Source organism: Acomys russatus, chromosome 1, assembly GCF_903995435.1.
Source record: "Acomys russatus chromosome 1, mAcoRus1.1, whole genome shotgun sequence".
In the NCBI taxonomy this organism is placed as follows: Eukaryota; Metazoa; Chordata; class Mammalia; order Rodentia; family Muridae; genus Acomys; species Acomys russatus.
In genome coordinates, this window is record NC_067137.1 from 45111272 (window position 1) to 45129846 (window position 18575).

The following is an 18575-nucleotide window of genomic DNA, read 5'->3' on the forward strand; positions in this document are numbered from 1 at the left end:
AGAAGTCTTTGATGCCTTTTGTTTGCTTGTTTTTAATTTATCTAGGTTATTTTATGATAGCAGCCTAGAATAATGCAAATAGTGTTTCTTGTCTTTACTACTTAATAATGGGAATTCTTTTGTCATTCACTTTCATCTGTAAAGTGGAGTGAGTAGGTAAAACTAACTCCCTGTAGTCATTCTATTACATGAAAAACACAGAGCCAGCATGGTGGTATGCGCCTGGTGAATTACTGTGAGTTGGTGGTCATCCTGGCCTACAAAACAAGTCCAGGGCAGCCAGGCTACACAGAGAAATTCTGTCTCAAAAACAAAAACGAAAACAAAAACCAAAACCCAAAAACCAAACAACCAGACATACTAACAAACCAAAAAACCACAAAATACTCAGAGGTTCTTACAATGGTTTCTGGCTCCTTAATATATTAGTTTTCTAGAATTACTATAGTAAATTATGCTGGTGGCGTGAAAAACAGAAGTAGTGTTGTTTCTGAGTTGTGAAGGACAGAAGTTGGAAATTGTTCCCTGACCCTCCTTCCTAGTTTGTGGCACTTTACTGTCCATCCCTGGAGTCTCTTGGATTGTAGAAGCCTGAGCCCAGTCTCCGCCTTTATCTTCACATAGAATTCTTCATGTGTACCAGTGACACTAGAGCGGAGCCTCATCTTAACCTACATCTGAAATGACTGTTTCTGAAAAAGGTGACATTCTGAGGTTCTGGAGTAGAACCTCATAGCAACTTTGACGTTACAATTCGGCATATAACATAACAGCCTCATAAGTGTTTATTATTGCTTTTATTTCTAGTAACTAGTTGTGTGTGGCTCTGCTAACCTTCTCACATGAATGTATTCCATATATAATGTACATATTAGGGGTAAATATTTGCAGATTTAACTCTAATCCCTTAATGTTTATAGACTAGGACTTTCAAATTTACTTTCATGTTATTTTTTAAGGAGTCAGTATGAACAATGGACATACATGTTTCACATAAGTATATAATATTTCTTGTCTTTTTTGTAAAATTCAGATATAGAGCAAGAAATCAAGAAATGAGTGCAGCTGGAAGTTACTTTATACACGAGGATTCTGTATATTTGTATAAATAGTTTTCTTATGATAGGAAGCTGTTGTGTATCTTTCTCATGCTTTACTGTATTGCTATGTTGAGTGCTTTTACTATGGAAATTAGATTCATTAAACCTGATTCCTAAAGGAATAAACAAACTACTAACAGTGGATTGATGAGGATTTTCTGTCTTTTTGTACTGTATTTTATTGATGTCTGAGTAATGCAGTCAGTGTATTTCCCAAGTCCTGTAGGTGATAGTCCTACTGTAGAGCTTATGGAATCCAAGGGAGAAGAGCTAAGGGTGGCACTACCATGTGTTGAATAGATTTTTATTATGCCTAAGGAATATTTTGAGGAGTGTTTAAATAAACCTGCTATATCGTCTGCTTAAGTGAGAATTTTCTAGGTTAATTCATTATAATAGCAGCTAAGACACTGAGTCAGTTTTCATTAAGGAATACTTTTTTTTTTTTTTTTTTTTTAAATCACTAAAACCTGTGAGAAGCAATTTTTAAAATACCCATGATTTGTAATTAAGCCGGGTACTGGGCGCTCACCTGTAGTTCTAAGACTCATAGAGTCTGGAGCAGTATTTGAGCCCAGTAATTAAGGCTAGACTAGATAATATAGCATGGCCTTATTTTTAAAAAAATGACAGCAAAATAAAAAACATATAAAAAGAGTTTTGGCGTTGCTTTTAGTGCTTTGTGAAGAAAACCTTCTAATGTTTATTGTTCAACATTTTTTTTTTTTTTTTTTTTTTTTTTGGTAAAGAGGCTGCCTGGTTTATAATTATCTTTTATGATTTGCCAACAAAGTTTTAATGTGAACGTAGGGCTGATGTCTCTTGTGTGTGGACAGTTTAGGTAGATGTTTAAAAGGCTGTTTGACAAAGGGAATCAAAGTCATGCAGATTCTCTTTGCATAATGCATAACTATAGTGAAGAAGAAAATGGCTCAGTAAGCCCTGAGGCTTTGTTTGATGCCTTTGTGTTGCAAATACTATTGCTTAAAAAGAGTTGTATTGGCGTATAATTGACATGCAATGCCTCCCTTGTTTAAAGTGTACAACTTGATACATTTGAATGTTATTTGAATGCCTGGGAAACAAAGCCTTAACACATTCAAGCTAAACATATTTATCACGCCCCAGAGTTTCTCCAGAGTCCTCTCCTTCCCCAGAGAGCTACTGACCTACATTTCATTTTATTTGTATCTATATAATTTGTTTATTGACTCTCATTTTAATTCCTTTGAACTGAAATCTTTTTTAATGATTGTTGTCTCTCATTGGTTGTCTTGTTATTAACTGTGTATGTTTTATTTGTTAGAATCTGGAATAATAATAATAATTATCTTCTCAATCTTCTGGAATGAAAACATTCTAGGATAATATCATTAAAAACAGTCCTGGTGAAGCAAGTCACTATCAAAAAGGTATAGAAATACACTATTTACAGAAGGATGCTAGTACTGACTTACATCTGTGATACTACAGGATACAATCGGAAAGGCTTTACTTAGGCATTGTTTTACTTTTCTAGCAGAGGGCTCACAACATGGTATGGCACAGCTCTTGAAATGCACTTTATTAGAATAATTTCTATTACTCATGCACTGTTTCATGTTCTCTCTTCATGGACAACAGTTAAAAGTGTTTTTTCCCCCCACCAAACAAAAAACAATACAAAACTTCCCCTAAACAAAAGAAAACAAACCAGTCCAGTCATTGGATTCATCAGAAGTAGTTAAGGGGTAGCAAGCAAGACTCCGCTAATCTTTCTTTTCCAAGTCTGTTAGTTTTGAATAGTGAGAAGTACCATGGGAGAAAGGTGATGCCCAGTAGTCCCCGACCTTTCAGGATGCTTTTACAGGGGGTCTTGCTAAATTCTTCAGGTTGACCTTGAATTTACTTTCGAATATCTTGGCCACCTCAACACTTGGGATTATGAGACTGTGCTGCTACTCCCAGCAGCATTGTTCCTATTTTTAAACTATTATTTTTGGCTGATTTTATCTAGTGCATGAAAGGATTGATAGTGACGGGTATTTCTGGCATGGCTGATAGAAATACCAAATAAAGTGCTGGAAAGGGAAAAGGAGATTTTTACATAAGCCCATGTTTGTAAACTAGCTCATGTATGCAACATGATAGTTATTAGAAAATCAGGAAGAAAGGAGAAAGTGTGCTCCAAGGAAGGCTGCAGATAGAGTGTCTTCCTACGGCTGCTCTGGCTTCCTCTGCATGATGAGTGTCTGTAGGTACTAGCCGAAAGCAGACACAGTAAGAAGCAGGAAGGAAAACTACCACCCATTTTAATGAAGAGGATTTTTCCTTCACCCTGAGTGAGGCACAAAAAAAAAGAGCAGGCTTTTGATGCTCCGTTTCTCCAAAGCTTTGAAGAACAGGGAGATCAGATATTCCCTGAGAAGTATTTTAGACTTGAAATATGAGGGTTCAGATAGAGTTTACTTAAGCCTCGAGCTATTCTCTGCATAGTTTATGTAGTATATCAATTAAGAATTAACTGCAAAAGGACAAAATTTAGCCTATGTTTGTCTCTTCTTCAGGATCCTTTTCCTTCTAAATTTCATCAGAATGCCAAGAAGCAGCAACTAATACCCCATTTTGAAAATAGTAGTTTTCTCAGCCTCATGAAGTCCCATTTATTAATTGTTGACCTTAAGGCCTGGGCTGTTGGGGTTCTGTTCAGGAAGTTGTCTCCTGTGCCAGTGTGTTCCAGGCTCTTCCCCACTTTTTCTTCTAATTGATTTAATGTCTCTGGTTTTATGTTGAGGTCTTTAATCCACTCGGACTTCAGTTTTGTGCAAGGTGACAAATATGGGTCCACTTGCATTTTTCCACATGTAGCCAACCAGTTAGACCAGCACCATTTGTTGAATATGCTATCCTTTTTCCATTGAATAGATTTGGCTTCTTTGTCAAAAATCAAATGACCATATTTGTGTGGATTCATTTCTGGGTCTTCGATTCGATTCCATTGATCATCAGCCTATTACTGTGCCAGTACCATGCTGTTTTAATTATTATTGCTCTATATAGTACAGCTTGAGATCAGGTATGGAGATTACTCCTGAGGATATTTTATTGTATAGGACTGTTTTTGCTATTCTGGATTTTTTGTTTTTCCATATGAAGTTGAACTACATACAATACAATAGTAAACATCGAACCCCCTACTCTGATCTACCCAATGGACAGGACATTCTCCACAATTATATGGAGAGCACGGACTGACTTAGACATGAACTCTGGTGCTCCATATTTGACCACCCTCCCCTTGGTGGGGAGGCCTGATGGCACTCAAAGAAAGAATAAGCAGACTACCAAGATGAGACTTGATAGCCTATGACCATATAGTGGGGGAGGAGGTCCCCCTCGGTCATAGATCTAGGGGAGGGGAATAGGGTGAAAGCAGAGGAAGGGAGGAATGGGAGAGTACGAGTGATGGGATAACAATTGCGTTATAATCTGAATAAATTAATAAAATTAAAAAAAGAAAATAATAATTTTCTTTTGATATTTTAGTGGTTTTTTGCTGTTGTTATTGTTTTGTTTTGTTTTTTGAGACAGGGTCTCTCAGTATAACAGCCCTGGCTGTCCTGGACATTTCCCTTACCTAGCTAGTTGATGTGTGGTTTCTGGGGATTTGGCTGTCTGTACTTCCTGGCTCTTTGTTCAAGAGTGTTGGGTTCACAGATGTATGCCACTGGCTACAGCTTTATTTATCTAGGACTGAGGGATTTGAACTCAGGTTCTCATGCTTATGTGGGTGCTTTACTCACTGAAGTTTTTATACTTCATTCATATATCTCAGTAGCCATGCAGCCATCTTGTGAACATAGATATTTTACTCTTCACTTTTAGAGTCTCAGAAAGGGTAGTGATTTTTCTTTGGTCATACAATCAACTAGTATTAAATCCCAGATGTTTAATTTTTAATTGAACTCCCTCATTCATATTCTGTCTCTCAAAGGATTAACCTTTATAAAAGTAAGAATTACCTCCTAGTTAAAAGATATTTTGTTGCTGAGAATGAAGCTCAGTAATAGATAGTTTAACTAGCATAAGTTAAGGCTCTGGAATTTATACCGGGTCCAAGAAAAGAATTTAAGGGAAGATTTTAAATATTTCATTGGATATTTACTGTTTCAGTTTACATAAAGGTCAATATCAAAAGTTATAATAAAAATTTAATATGTTTTCATGCATTGGCTTGTTGATATCATTAATGAACTTACTTACTATCGTTTGTTTTTTTTACCTGTTAGATAATATGAGTTTTATATGTTTTGGTGTTGATACCCTTTTTCAAAATTCTTGGACAATTTCAGCTTGTTTATAATGTCTTTTGGTGTTCTTTTATCTCTATTGCCTTCATGATCTTCCACCCACTTCTGCTTAATTCTGTCTTCTCCTAAAAAAAAAATCCAGCCTGTTGGTGGTGCATGCCTGTAATCCTAGCACTCAAGGAGGCAGAGGCAGGCGAATCTCTGAGTTCAAGGCCAGCCTGGTCTACAAAGTGAGTCCAGGACAGCCAAGGCTACACAGAGAAACCCTGTCTTGAAAAACAAACACACACAAAGAAGAAAGAGAGAAAGAAACAGAAAAACCCTGCTCTTGTTTTTATGTCATATATATGTATATGTATATATATGTATATGTGTATATATATATTTGTTTTGTGTTTTGTTTTTTGTGATTCCCCTAGTTTAATTAAGGTTGCTTGCATGAGCATGGGCCAGAGAATTTTTGCCAGAGCATGGCAACTTACTGGTGGTTACCCCACTGAAGAAAATGAATCTTCCTCACGCAGTAAGCATTCTATCAGCTACTGGAGGTGGTGGGCCTTCTGAGCTGATCTCCAGTCTTGTGCCTTCTGCACAAGATGCAACCACAGGTGGAGTGACAGTCATACTTCAATATTTTATTTACTACAATTATTCTTACGATGCTTTCTTCTAACACTAAATTAGCTGTTTTTGATTGGTAGTAATTAGAAATTTAGTTATGACCTGGTCAGAGACCTATGGCCTGGGAGGTCATAGGCATTAAGGATGAACCTACTACTTCTGTTTTGCTAAATGGATACCTTATAAAATTGCCTTCTAAATATGTACAGACTTTGGCCCTGATCCAAGAAGTTTTCTTTATGGTAAATGGTAGTTAATGGAAAGCCTCATGCCTGGTCAAGTTGCTGAGAGCAAGTGACTCTTGAGTTCTCATTCCTAAACAGGTCACCCATATCACCTCCTCTAGAGCTCAGGGACCTTTACAGCAGGAGACAGGAAGAATATTAAAACAGGACAGTGAGGAGGAAGACTGTGAAATGATGGTTTATGGCCATCGCATGGCCATAGCACTTAGCATCTCAGAAGAGGAGGCAAGAAGAATCAGATGGGTTGGAGGATACCAGGAGAGAAAAGAAATAATCAAATCTTATGCAATAAGTAGTTATAATTGAGAAAAAGTGATATAAACAAAGGAAACAAAATTTATCTGTCATACTCAAGATGAAATGTAATTAATAATCATTTAGCTTAATCACTTAAAGTGTGTATCAGATTAGTATAAACATATTTTCTTAGGCCAGCATATGCAGTTTTTAAACAGTGGTGGTTTTGTGTTGTATGTGGCTAGACATGGATCTCATCTATTAGAAACAAAAATATATAGAATCTGATAGTTTTTTATTTTTTGAAGGATACTTATTTGTAAAAGTTTGAGATCACTTAAAAGTGCTTCTTTGAATGGGTATTGCTTTAATGCTTCCTCTGGGAAACAAACAATTTCATCTTTGTAATTTTTTCACAGAAACAATCCTAGATACTTAACATTTTATGTATGAAGATGGAGACAGTTCTGTGGTGGGGTGCATGCTAAGTCTTCAGCCAAAACTGCCATCAAAAGTAAATGTGTTATCCTCAAAGTTACCAAATACAAACAACCAAAACACTATGAATGTAACATTTGTATAATTCCTGATTGTTTCCTGGCTCTTTTTGCTGTAGGTAGTTTATTGTATCTATGCATAATAATATAAATGTATATGTAAAAAATAAAAATAATAAAAATAACAAATGTTTAAAAAGTAAATATGTGTAATGTCAAACAAAGGAAGGACAAAGTAATGCCCAGGATGTTAACTGTATGTTGTGTGTTTTAGGGCATCCGATGGTCACTTGTGCTTTCTCTGAGGCCTACATTTGAATGGTGCTCTTTGGAAAGTAAATGTGTGGGAGGAAGCAACTTTTGTTGATTGGTGACTATAGCCAGCTGCCCAGTCTCTGTGTCAGTTCTTTATTCCTCTGCTTTTTCTCATATAAACACCCAGGGGAGGCTTTGTTCTATTTTGGTGCTGGTTGAGAATTTGGGAATTCAGTCATATCCGTGCAAATTTCCTCATCCGCTTCTCAGTGGTTGCCTCTGTATTATGGTGTTATATAATTTCTTTTTCTTTCTTTCTTTCTCTCTTTTTTTCTTTAATATCTCCATGACTTCAGAAAATTTCTTGATGAACATGGTATTTATAAAGGCTTTATGTAGTTGGCAGTGAATATCTTTGCATTGAACCTTCTCTTTTAAGGAACCCTTTGGGTTTTGAACATGAAATATAGTTCTAATAACTTGAATGTACTTATCTAAGAATACCATAATATTTAAAAGGAAAAGTATTAAAATGCCAAAACTCTTTTTAAATGAATAATTAACAAATACTGTTTATTATGAACTTTGTACTAGAAACACATTGTGGCACACCTCTGCTTCTTTTGAGATCCTTGGGTGTCACTTAATATATTGTTAATTTGTTCAAACCCTTTGCATCAATCCTTGACATTGTTAATTTTTGAAATCTTTTTGTCGACCCATTGATACTGATAAACATATACCTGTTATTTACTTATTTTTAAGGTACTGTAAAATGTATTTTATTTTTAAGCAAATACTTCATCTATAGCACTATTTTTAATGACTAAATTATGCTGTTATATATTTGTTGTGTTGATGGTGTAGGTTTTCAACTTCATTCTCAATAATGCTACACTGAACATTCCTGTACATGTCTGCTGGTACACACACACACACACACACACACACACACACACACACACGCGCGCGCGCGCGCACGCACACATGCACGCATGCACGTATGCACATGTTACATGCCTACCAATGGAATAGTTTGGTCATAGAGATACTTGTTTGGAACATGATTATGATAACCCCAATTGTTTTTCAAAGTTTCTTTTGCTGATTTAGTGTTCACATATGTCCTTGCAAATATGCATACACGTATCACTTGTACATGATGCTTTAGACATACATGGGTATGTAAATCTTACAATTAACACTGTGATAATTACTTTATGCCAAGATGTATTCACTTTTCTTTTTAATATTATTTTATCAATAGTTGTGAAATCACTGATTTAAAATGTAGAATTTTATTAGTCTAGTTACCTTATCTTTACTGTTTTTTTGAGTTCTGATTTAGATTGAAAGCTAAAGAATACAAAGAAACTAGGCAACCTGTGAGGTAACAAATGCAGCAATCCTTGAAACAAATTGGATATTATTTGACAAAAGTTTTTATGTCTATTATTACTATCTACTCTTCTACTGTCTGTGCATGACCTGTTAGTTGAATATCTTTGTAATTTATTAATTTTCTCAATTTAAATAAAAGTAGATAGCATCTTTTTCTACTAAAAGCACTAGTATTATTTTTCACTTCTAAGAAGATGTTAAAAATACATCTACAACCCAAGTAGATCAATTTAATTTTCTACATTGTAACACAGGAGGAAATTCAGCGAGTGTGAGTTTAGATTTTGTTTGTATGTTCTTCATTTAGTAAGATTGAATGGTCTGATTGTTAGCAATGCTGGCATATTTCTGTTAGATCCAAAAGTGGCCTCCGCGTGGCAGTGCTTGTGTCAGCTACCTCATGCAAGAGCATCTTCTCAATAAAAGCAACCTGTATTGGATCAAAGTCCCCACTCTGATGTCATATACAACCTGCTCACTTTCCCACCATTTTAACCCCCCTCACCCTCACAGATAGCCTTGGCAGTCTTACTCCAAAATATGAGTTCTTTCTACTCATAGAGTGGTCCACTTCTTTGATTTCACTGCACCTTCAACCTACAATTAAAAAGTTTGGGTGCCCTTGTATTCGGAGTGTAGAATACTGGGAATAGGGCTACTTCAAGACCCAGCTATACCACTCCTTGGAATATCCCCACAAGGTGCTCCACCACACAACAAGGACATATGCTCAACCATGTTCATAGCAGTCTTATTCGTAATAGCCAGAATCTGGAAACCACCTAAATGTCCCTCAGTCAAAGAATGGATAAAGAAACTGTGGTACATTTACACTATAGAATACTACTCAGCTATTAAAAACAAGAAAATACTGAAATTTGTGGGCAAATGGATGGAACTAGAAATTATCATATTGAGTGAGTTAATCCAGAAGCAGAAAGAATCACATGGTATATACTCACTTATAATTGGACACTAGCCCAACAGGGATGTCCCCTGAAAGTCTTCACTTACCAGGAGATTGGGAAAGGTACGACCTCCAATTGGGACTCTATGTGAGAGAATTAAGGGAGAATAGGGAAATAGAAGGATCCAGAGGGTCCTAGAAACCCACAAGAATGTCATTACAGGCAGATCTGGACCCAGAGGGGGCTGCTCAAACTACTGCACCAACCAAGGACAATACATGCAGTAAATATTGAAAGCCTACTCAGATCTAGCCAAGGGACAGGATATTATCCACAGTCATGTGGAGAGTGAGGACTGACTCTGACATGAACTCTGGTGCCTCATATTTGACCACTTCCCCTTAGTGGGGAGGCCTGGTAGCACTCAGAGAAAGCATACCAAGAAGAGACTTAATTGGCTGTGACCATATGGTGGGGTAGGAGGTCCCCTTCTGTCACAGACCTAGGGGATGGGAACAGGGTGAAAGAGGGAGGGAGGAATGGGAAGAGACAAGGAACAGGATAAAAATTTAGATGTAATCTGAATAAATTAATAAAAGGAGAAAGTTTTGCTTTTCATATATTTTTATTTGCTTACTTTCTTACTAAATTTAGAATGTTAGCATTTAGTACTATCATTATACTAAGTTAGCTAAAGTCAGTATAAACTTTGCTTATATTTTTAGTTAGCAAATTGGAGAAGTAATATTACCTGCCTTTTGAATCTAAAACTCTCTTTCAAAACTCTTTGAAAATTAAATTTTAAATGAAAACTTTTAGAAGTAGGAACATAGCTCAACGACAGATGCTGTGTAAGGATGTGAAAGATCCTGGGTTACATAGTCAGCATCAGCTAACCAGTGAACAAGAGATTTTATGTCCTAAATGTTAAAATTCACACTAAATCTACTGAACAGAATGGTATATAACACATTTTGACATTCACTATTATGTTTATATTCTGGTGGTAGTTTACAGAGCATTTAGGGCATGCAAATGTATTGTTGGCATTTTGCATTCAAAACTTTCTGATGCCCCATGAGTTTAGTTAGCATTTGTAATTACCTAGTAAGTTAGTTCTAGGCAAAATTAAGTTCAAATGATTTGAAGGTATTTTTAGTTTAGTTTTGTTTTTTAACTGTGGTAAGCCTTATTATGTTCTTTTGGATCTACACATTGAAAAAGAACACATGGTGGCCAGGCTTGGTGGTTCCTGCCTTTAATACCAGCACACTGGGAGACAGAGGCAGGCAGCGAGTCAATTCGAAGCCAGCCTGGTCTGCAAAGAACCCTGTTTCTCTCTCTCTCTCTCTCTCTCTCTCTCTCTCTCTCTCTCTCTCTCTCTCTCTCTCTCTCTCTCTCTCTCTCCTCCGTGTGTGTGTGTGTGTGTGTGTGTGTGTGTGTGTGTGTCTGTGGTGGGAGATGGAGACTGAGGGCACAGATCATACAAAACAAAACCCAAAAAAGAAAAGAAAAAAAAGGACACAATGTGGTTGAATTACAATGTACTGTATATTCCATTTTTTCCCCTGGTGTGTAACTAACTGTACAGTGTTCATTCATCAGATTGGATGGGATTGAATTGGATGCTTTAATGTAGTTGGACCTGGTTGTTACATTATAACCTGACTCAAGTGTGCTGTGAATGTATTTAATGCTAGGATATGTTTTAATAAGACTGAAGACAAAATTTTAATTAAGTGAAAATGTATTCTATTAACTGACAGAATGAAGTCATTTATCTAATTAAATGTAATCTTTTAGAAATAATACCTTGAGGGACTGAGTGTGGTAACACACACCTTTATTTAATCTTAGCCCATGGAAAGCAGAGGCAGGTGGATCTGTGAGTTGAAGGCCAGTCTGGTTTAAGTAGAGAGCTCCAGGCCAGTCTGGTTTAAGTAGAGAGCTCCAGGCCGGCCTGGATTACATAGAGAGCTCCAGGCCGGCCTGGATTACATAGAGAGCTCCAGGCCGGCCTGGATTACATAGAGAGCTCCAGGCCGGCCTGGATTACATAGAGAGCTCCAGGCCGGCCTGGATTACATAGAGAGCTCCAGGCCGGCCTGGATTACATAGAGAGCTCCAGGCCGGCCTGGATTACATAGAGAGCTCCAGGCCGGCCTGGATTACACAGTGAGACCTTCTTTCAAAGAAGGGGAAAAGGAAGGAGGGGAGAGGGGAGGGAGGGAGAGAGAATTTGCTTTGAAAAAATATTAAAAGAATTGTAGAATTGTATATAAACTAATTAAACCTCAGCCTTCATCCTTAAGCATTTTATTTTAGAAAATTTCAGTAGTAAGAAAAATACAAAGAATCACACAATTTTTAAAATTATCTAAACTCTGAACCCAGAGAGGCAACTATAGAACCCTGAGGACCACCGTCTCTTCCCTCTCCGCCCCTCCTCTTCCTCTTCCTCTTCCTCTTCCTCTTCCTCCTGTTTGCTTGTTCTTTGTTCTTTTGAGACAGACTCTTTCTCTGAAGCCTAAGTTGTCCTGGAACTTACAGTGTCTTTGCTGCAGAGTCCTGAGTATGGAGTTGAAAGCCCTGAGCCATGCTCAGCCTACCAAAATCTCTTCAGTATGTCAGTGCATTCCTGTGTAAAGTATACACATACATTTGAGTGTACCTGTGCAGGTTAACCTTGGTGTCCTTCTTGACTTTTGAGACTAGGTCTCTCACTGAGACCTGAGACTTTTGTTTTGGCCAGACTCTTCTAGCTAGAGAGCTCTAGGAATATCCCTGTCTTGCCTCTGTCACGCTGGGGTTACAAGTAGGTGCCATCATACACTCCCAGGTTTGTATGTGAGCATGTGCACTGTGACAGTAAACATGCCACTGACCGAGCTTTCTCACCTGTCCCTGTAATCCTGCAGTAATGATTATTGTGAAAGTTTGTCTATAATAAAATTTCTCTATTTTTTTCATTTGGTAACATAATGTTCATGTTGGTACAATCACATTAATGACAGATACTAAGGTTTATTTGTGAATTATTAATTTTCTCTAAAAATGTTCATTTCAAATGCTTTGCTATTACAGAATACTTTTTGAAAGCATAGGTGGAGTTTGAGAAATTTCTACAACTATCAGGATATTTACTTAAATTAAAATAGAATCTGGGGCTGCTGCACAGACATTTAGCTCCAGCATTTGTGAGGCAGAGAAAGGATTGCAAGTTTGACGCCAGCCTAGGCTAACATAATGAGTTCTATGCCGTACTGGCTTGCATAGGGAAAGATCTTTTGTGGAAAAAAGAAACTCTTTAATCTGTTGATTTGTTTTACACTTGTAGTATTTTTGCTACTGATATGTTTTACTTGGAACATTCAACTCCCTGGATACATTATTAAATAGAAGATGTTTGGGAATTGTTATATTTTTAGAATATAGGTTTTAAGAAGGATCTGGGTGCTGGTGGTGCTGGGGAAGCAGAGGCAGGCAGATGTCTGTTAATTCCAGGGCAGCCTGTTCTACATAGTGAGTTCTGGGACAGCCAGGGCTGCACAGAGATCTCTTGTTGAGAAAGGGAGGGAGAGAGGGAATGAGAGAGGGAGAGAGAAGGGGAGGGAAGGGAGGGAAGAGAGAGAGAAGGGAGGGGAGGGGAGAAGAGAGGAGAGAAGAGGAGAGGAGAGAGAAAGAGGAAAAAAAGAACTGTGTTGAACAGCAAATCCATAGTAGTTTTGAAGAAGTTACACACGTTGTTTTGATTCCTTAGGTTTTACTTGATATTGACTATTAAATTGTATTTTTTAACAGATTATCTTTCTCAAGGAATAGATCTTTCTGGAATAGAAGTGATAGAAAATGATCTGCTCTTTATTGCACGAGCTCGACTTGAGGTGGAGAGTCAAGCTAAGCGCCTGCTGGAGCAAGGTGTGGAGACCCAGGTAACACACTTGAAGGATCTGTTGGTATACAGATGTGTATTTGACTTTGGATTTAAAAGTAATAAATAGCTGGATTTTATCATGAAGGAACTGTGTTGCAGACTAGAGCATATTTCATCAAAGGGAAACAATATACCTTTATGTGTTTAATTCTGAAATACACCAAGGTTTCTATGGTATGTGTAAAATACATTTTTATCACACACACACACACACACCCCTTGTTGAGAGTTATAGTTTTGTCCATGGCATCTTTTCAACAATATAGTATGATTAGTAATACTGTTTTTCCATTTTATATAGATGTTGAAACCGTTTAAAGAATTGCTAAAGATTGTAAAGTTGTAAATGAAGTGGTTTGAATCCAAATAGTTTTCATTAACTGCATTTGTTCTCGGGCTCAGCACATATACACAATGCATACTGACCCCTCTTTCCTCTGACTCCTTTTTACCAATCTTTTCCTCACATTCACGTTTTTTAGTTTTGCTTTGTGATTCACTGAGAGTAAACGGGGCAATCCATGTGGCCATGTGTTTGGAGCTATCTATGTTAAGTTAGTGTGCTAGGCAGTAGTAGTTGAGTGGTAAAGAGAGAGCCCTGGGTGCTCTTCACCTTTCCTTCGCTGATCGTTGATAGGGCTGCTCTTGTGAGGCCCAGTGTTAATGACATACATTGATGACTGCAATGATTGCATCTAGTCTACAGCATGCCGATTTTTCCTAATTTAAATTAATTTTTTTAAATTCCAGAATTTCATGCAGAAGCTTTTTATTTATATTATCCCTTCTTCACCTCCTTCCACTTCCTCAATTGTTTACTCTTCTCTTTCTCTCTCTCTCTCTCAAATTTATGACCTCTAATTAATACTTTTATATCACACATGTGCGCGCACGCGCACACACACACACACACACACACACACACACACACACACACACACACACACTCCATAAGATCCTACTCAAACCTTTCTGAGTCCATTTAGTGTTGTTTTTGTGCTTTTATGTGTATGAATTTAGTGCTGGGCATTTGGAATTGGATAACCTGTTTGGGAGCTAATCCCTGGGAAAAAAAAATTCAATTCTCCATTCTCAACAGCCGTTGGTTGTCTGTAGCTGTTCATCTGGGAGTGGGGCCATACTCAATTTCCCGTTTCCCTATTGGCATATCCGCTGGCATTGTCACTATGCAGGTCTTGTTTGGACAGCAGTGTTGTTAAGGGTCCATGGGTGCAGCTGCTCTGTCATGTCTCTAAGATTCTATCTAGGTCACTGGGTTGTCTGGCTCTTAGACTCGTTCTGCATCCTCCTCTGTGATTTTCCCCAGTTCTTGGTATAGGGCTTGTGTTGGAGATGCAGTAATTTGGGCTGTGTCTTTTGCATACACCAATCTTCAGGCTTTCCCCTTCCAACAGTAAGGAAACTAAAGTTTCTCCCAAGTCAGAAGAAAAACTAATGTGCTATTAGAACTCTTTACAATTGTTAAGCCTTTATTTAATCCAGTAATTAGAAGGGTGAGGCTGGAGGTTGCTGAGTTTGAGTTGAGCCTGGGCATATTTCTGAGCTAGCCAGAATTAAACAGCAAGAGACTGTCTCAGAAACTAAAACTTGAGCTAGTGGCCAATCAGCTCCTTTCATATGAACGGCGATAGTTGTTTCTGTTTCATTTTTTTTTTTTTTTTTTTTTTTTAAAGACAGAATCCCAGACTGGCCTAGGCTCCTAAGCCTCCTGTCTCAGCCTCCCATCTGCTGTGATTTCAAATATATGCCAGGGTTCTGGGTTTGCTGCTGTTCTTCACGTAGCTATTCCCCAGTCGCCTTACAATCAAGCTTTAGAAAGGACAGACTGTTGATGCTGCACCCTTTCTTGACCCCCATGTGGCTCCATAGTGCCTCTGTTGCAGCCTCTAATGTATTTTTCCCCAGTAAAGCTGTTTTCAGTTAGGGAAGGAGTGGCCTCCAAATTCCCCAGCGCTCCACCCTGTTTACTTCACTCAAGTGTTTTGACTTTGATCATTTCAGCTTCCTTATAATCTTCCTCTTCCTCTTCCATTTTCTAATCTCATGTACTTCTTGGTTTCATTTTTGTTTTCTTCTTGACATTGCTTTTGGAGTTATTCCTTCTTGACAGTGTGCTTTACCCCTTTGATGCTTGTGCATCTTCTATTTGGCCCTTTTAAGTGGTGTTTTGTTGGTGAGCTCATATATTCCCTCTTATTGATTGTTCTCAAATTTGCATCTGAATCCCAGACCCATTTTGAAAATTCTAGATCTGTATATATGCATACCCCCAGATTGCTTGTAGTGGTTAGTGTTTGCTTATAAAAAGCAGAGTCTACTTTACTTAGTAAGATGTGGTGGCAGGTGCTTATTAGAGACTTTAGAGTGAGGGCTGGGGTAAAAGCTGTGTGCTTACTTTTGATGTTTTGTTTGTTGTCAGTTACATAGAGCACTAGTCCCCTGGGACACTTGGGGTTCTGAAGTTACTATACTGTGTAGAATTGATTGTTCGCATGTAGTGCCTACTATCAGGAAACTGCCTGCTGTTTGGGCTCCTCTTCAGTGCAATTAATAGTTTCACAGATCCATGACCTCTGGAATGATGAGATCAACAAAATGACTCTTCTGTGTTTTGCTATTCAACAGTCAGGAAGTCTAATTGGACATTAGAGTCAGTTTGCTCTAATCCAGGAAAATCCACACACCTCTAAGACCAAACATAGAAACAGTAGAACTGTGGAGTTCAGTCCCTGCCTTCTGAATACCTCAGGTGTGCTTAATGGACAGAACCACAGTGTGTCTGGAACTCTGACTGCATAGATGTCTAAAAGAGACTCTCTTGCAGATTCCATAGCAAAGGTATCCTAAAAGGAAGGTGGAATAGATGCCAGGCAAAATTACTCTTGTGATCATCTGCATTATTCCAAGTATACCTTGCAGTGATTCTGTAACTCAGGATACTAAACACCAGTCACTGAGGTGAGCATTTAAGAGTGTTTGCTCCTCTTGCAAAGGATCTGAGTACAGGTCCCAGAATCCATATTAGGTCAGTCTCAAACCCCTGTAGCTCCAGGTCCACGGAATCCAACTTCCTCTTCTGCTCCATGCTCCAAATGTGTGAGTGCTGGGATTACAAGCATGTGCCACTGCCCCTGGCTGGTTTATTTTATTATGAGTCTGGTCCTGATTTTGATTTGTAAGTATTTTGTTAAGAGAATGTGTAGTTCAGTGTCTGGTGGGTGGCCTGGATTCTGTATCTGGCAGGCTGGTCAGGCACTGCTTTCTTCCGGACAAGAGCATATGAACCTTGAGATCAAAGGTTTCAAGGTCCTGTTTCTTGATCATGGCAGCTCAGAGTAAGGCCTATTTGGTAGTTGAGGCTCCTGGGGTCACGAGGGAGGTGGAGTTCCACCAAGTATTACAATTAGCTACCTCTTTTAGAATGAAATTGCTGGTATCAGATGGCAGAGGAGACATGGAAGCTCCACAAGCCCCTGATGATACCAAACTGTTACAGCCCTTTGTGTGACTGCTGTGCTAAGCATGGCAGGGAAGCAGGTGGACGTGGTTCAGTGAGACACAGGCCCAGGCGGGTGCTTCGTTGGCACTCAGCACCTATCTAGCGGCGGCAATGGAGCACGCTGGCGAGGCAGTTCTGCTATTGTTGCCTAGATTTGTGAATTCTCAATTTTCTCTTCCCTCTCTGTAGTTCAGTTTTAAACAGTTTTCCTTCTCAAGATGGTGCCAGCAATTGCCTTCCCAGCCCTAAAGCAAAGACCCCTTAAATGTTGACCCTCTTCTGAAGGAAGCACTGTCTCACTAAAAGTACAGTTGGATCTGAGTTTGGTGAGCTGTGGGCTTGTCCTGTGGCTATGTCCTCACCAGGCCTGCCTGGCTTACCTTTTGGATGAGACTTCTTTCTCTCCCAGCACAGTTATAGCTTTATCTAGTGCCTGCGTTCTTTCTGTTGTATTGCCAGTCTTTTTCTTCGTACTTTTAAAGGTGACCTAATGCTAGCTTTGTGATTTTGTGAAGCTCCTTTCATTTCTCTCTAGGCAGAGCCCACTGTTTCCTATACTGGCTCTTCTAAACTGGTTGTACATAGGTAACTGCCAGTTCTCTTTGTTACCTTGAAGTCTCCATCGCTCTCTCTGTCTTTCCCTTATAGTACCCTTTCTACTGTTATTTCCTACATTTATATATGTGTAGTGGAAACAGTATGCCTTCCAGTGAGAAATAACTCTCCACACATAGAGATTAATAAAGGGAGAACTCTTCATGGTTGGGGCTGGGGGAAGCATGTGACTGGCAGTGGCTGATGCCAAAGAGAAGCTAGCCTCAGAGAGGTGATTTCACTAACGTATCTGTACTTTAGGCTTATGTATTCCACATATGCTGTTATCCTTAAATCTCTTGAAGGACCCAGCCCCAGATAACTTAAACAAACACTGGACTCTTTAAGTCTGTCCACTTGGACAGATGGAGATTTATACAGCAAAGGTTGAGCCCAGAGTATTTCTTAAGTACACCTGCATTATTCTTTTCAAATAGTCATTACCTAAGATCGTGCTCATTTGGCAGAACTGTGCCAGGAAGAGAGCTTTGTGACTTTATGACAGCCCAGGACTTATTGGCTATGATCCAGTACTGCCCACTTGGGCTGCCTGTTCTTTGGGGATGGGACTAATGGCTCATCCATCCTGGTGGACAGTCACTTACATCCTAGCATTCTACATTTCACTGATCTCTAGCAGGCCTGGTTAGCAGACTGCTTATTTTTGGAGGAGGGGGCAGTGTAATAATATAAATGTATATGTTAAAAAAGAAATATAATAATAAAAAAGGAAGAAAAAAGATACAGGTTATCTAGCAGTTCTTTCAAACTAAAAGAATTAGTTTGATGTTGAGTTTTTTTTATACTTATGTTGAATGTCTATGATTTACACATCATGCACCAAAAATCTCTCCCCCTCCCCCAGTAAAATAAAACAGACAAACAAAAATCTTGTCACAGAAGCTGTAGTGTATCACACATTATTGCCTTCTGTCCACATATGCTTACTTTCAAATGTTCATTGCTACAAGTCA

At 38.5% G+C, this 18575-nt stretch overlaps 1 protein-coding gene across 1 annotated transcript in view; it reads left to right on the forward strand.

Moving 5' to 3' along the window:
- Nucleotides 1-18575, forward strand: part of Cog5 (component of oligomeric golgi complex 5) — a 303527-nt gene that overhangs the window by 126687 nt on the left and 158265 nt on the right. The window contains exon 7 of the mRNA XM_051144712.1: nucleotides 13355-13485. Coding sequence (XP_051000669.1) covers nucleotides 13355-13485 — 131 coding nt within the window. The remainder of the gene's footprint in view (nucleotides 1-13354; nucleotides 13486-18575) is intronic.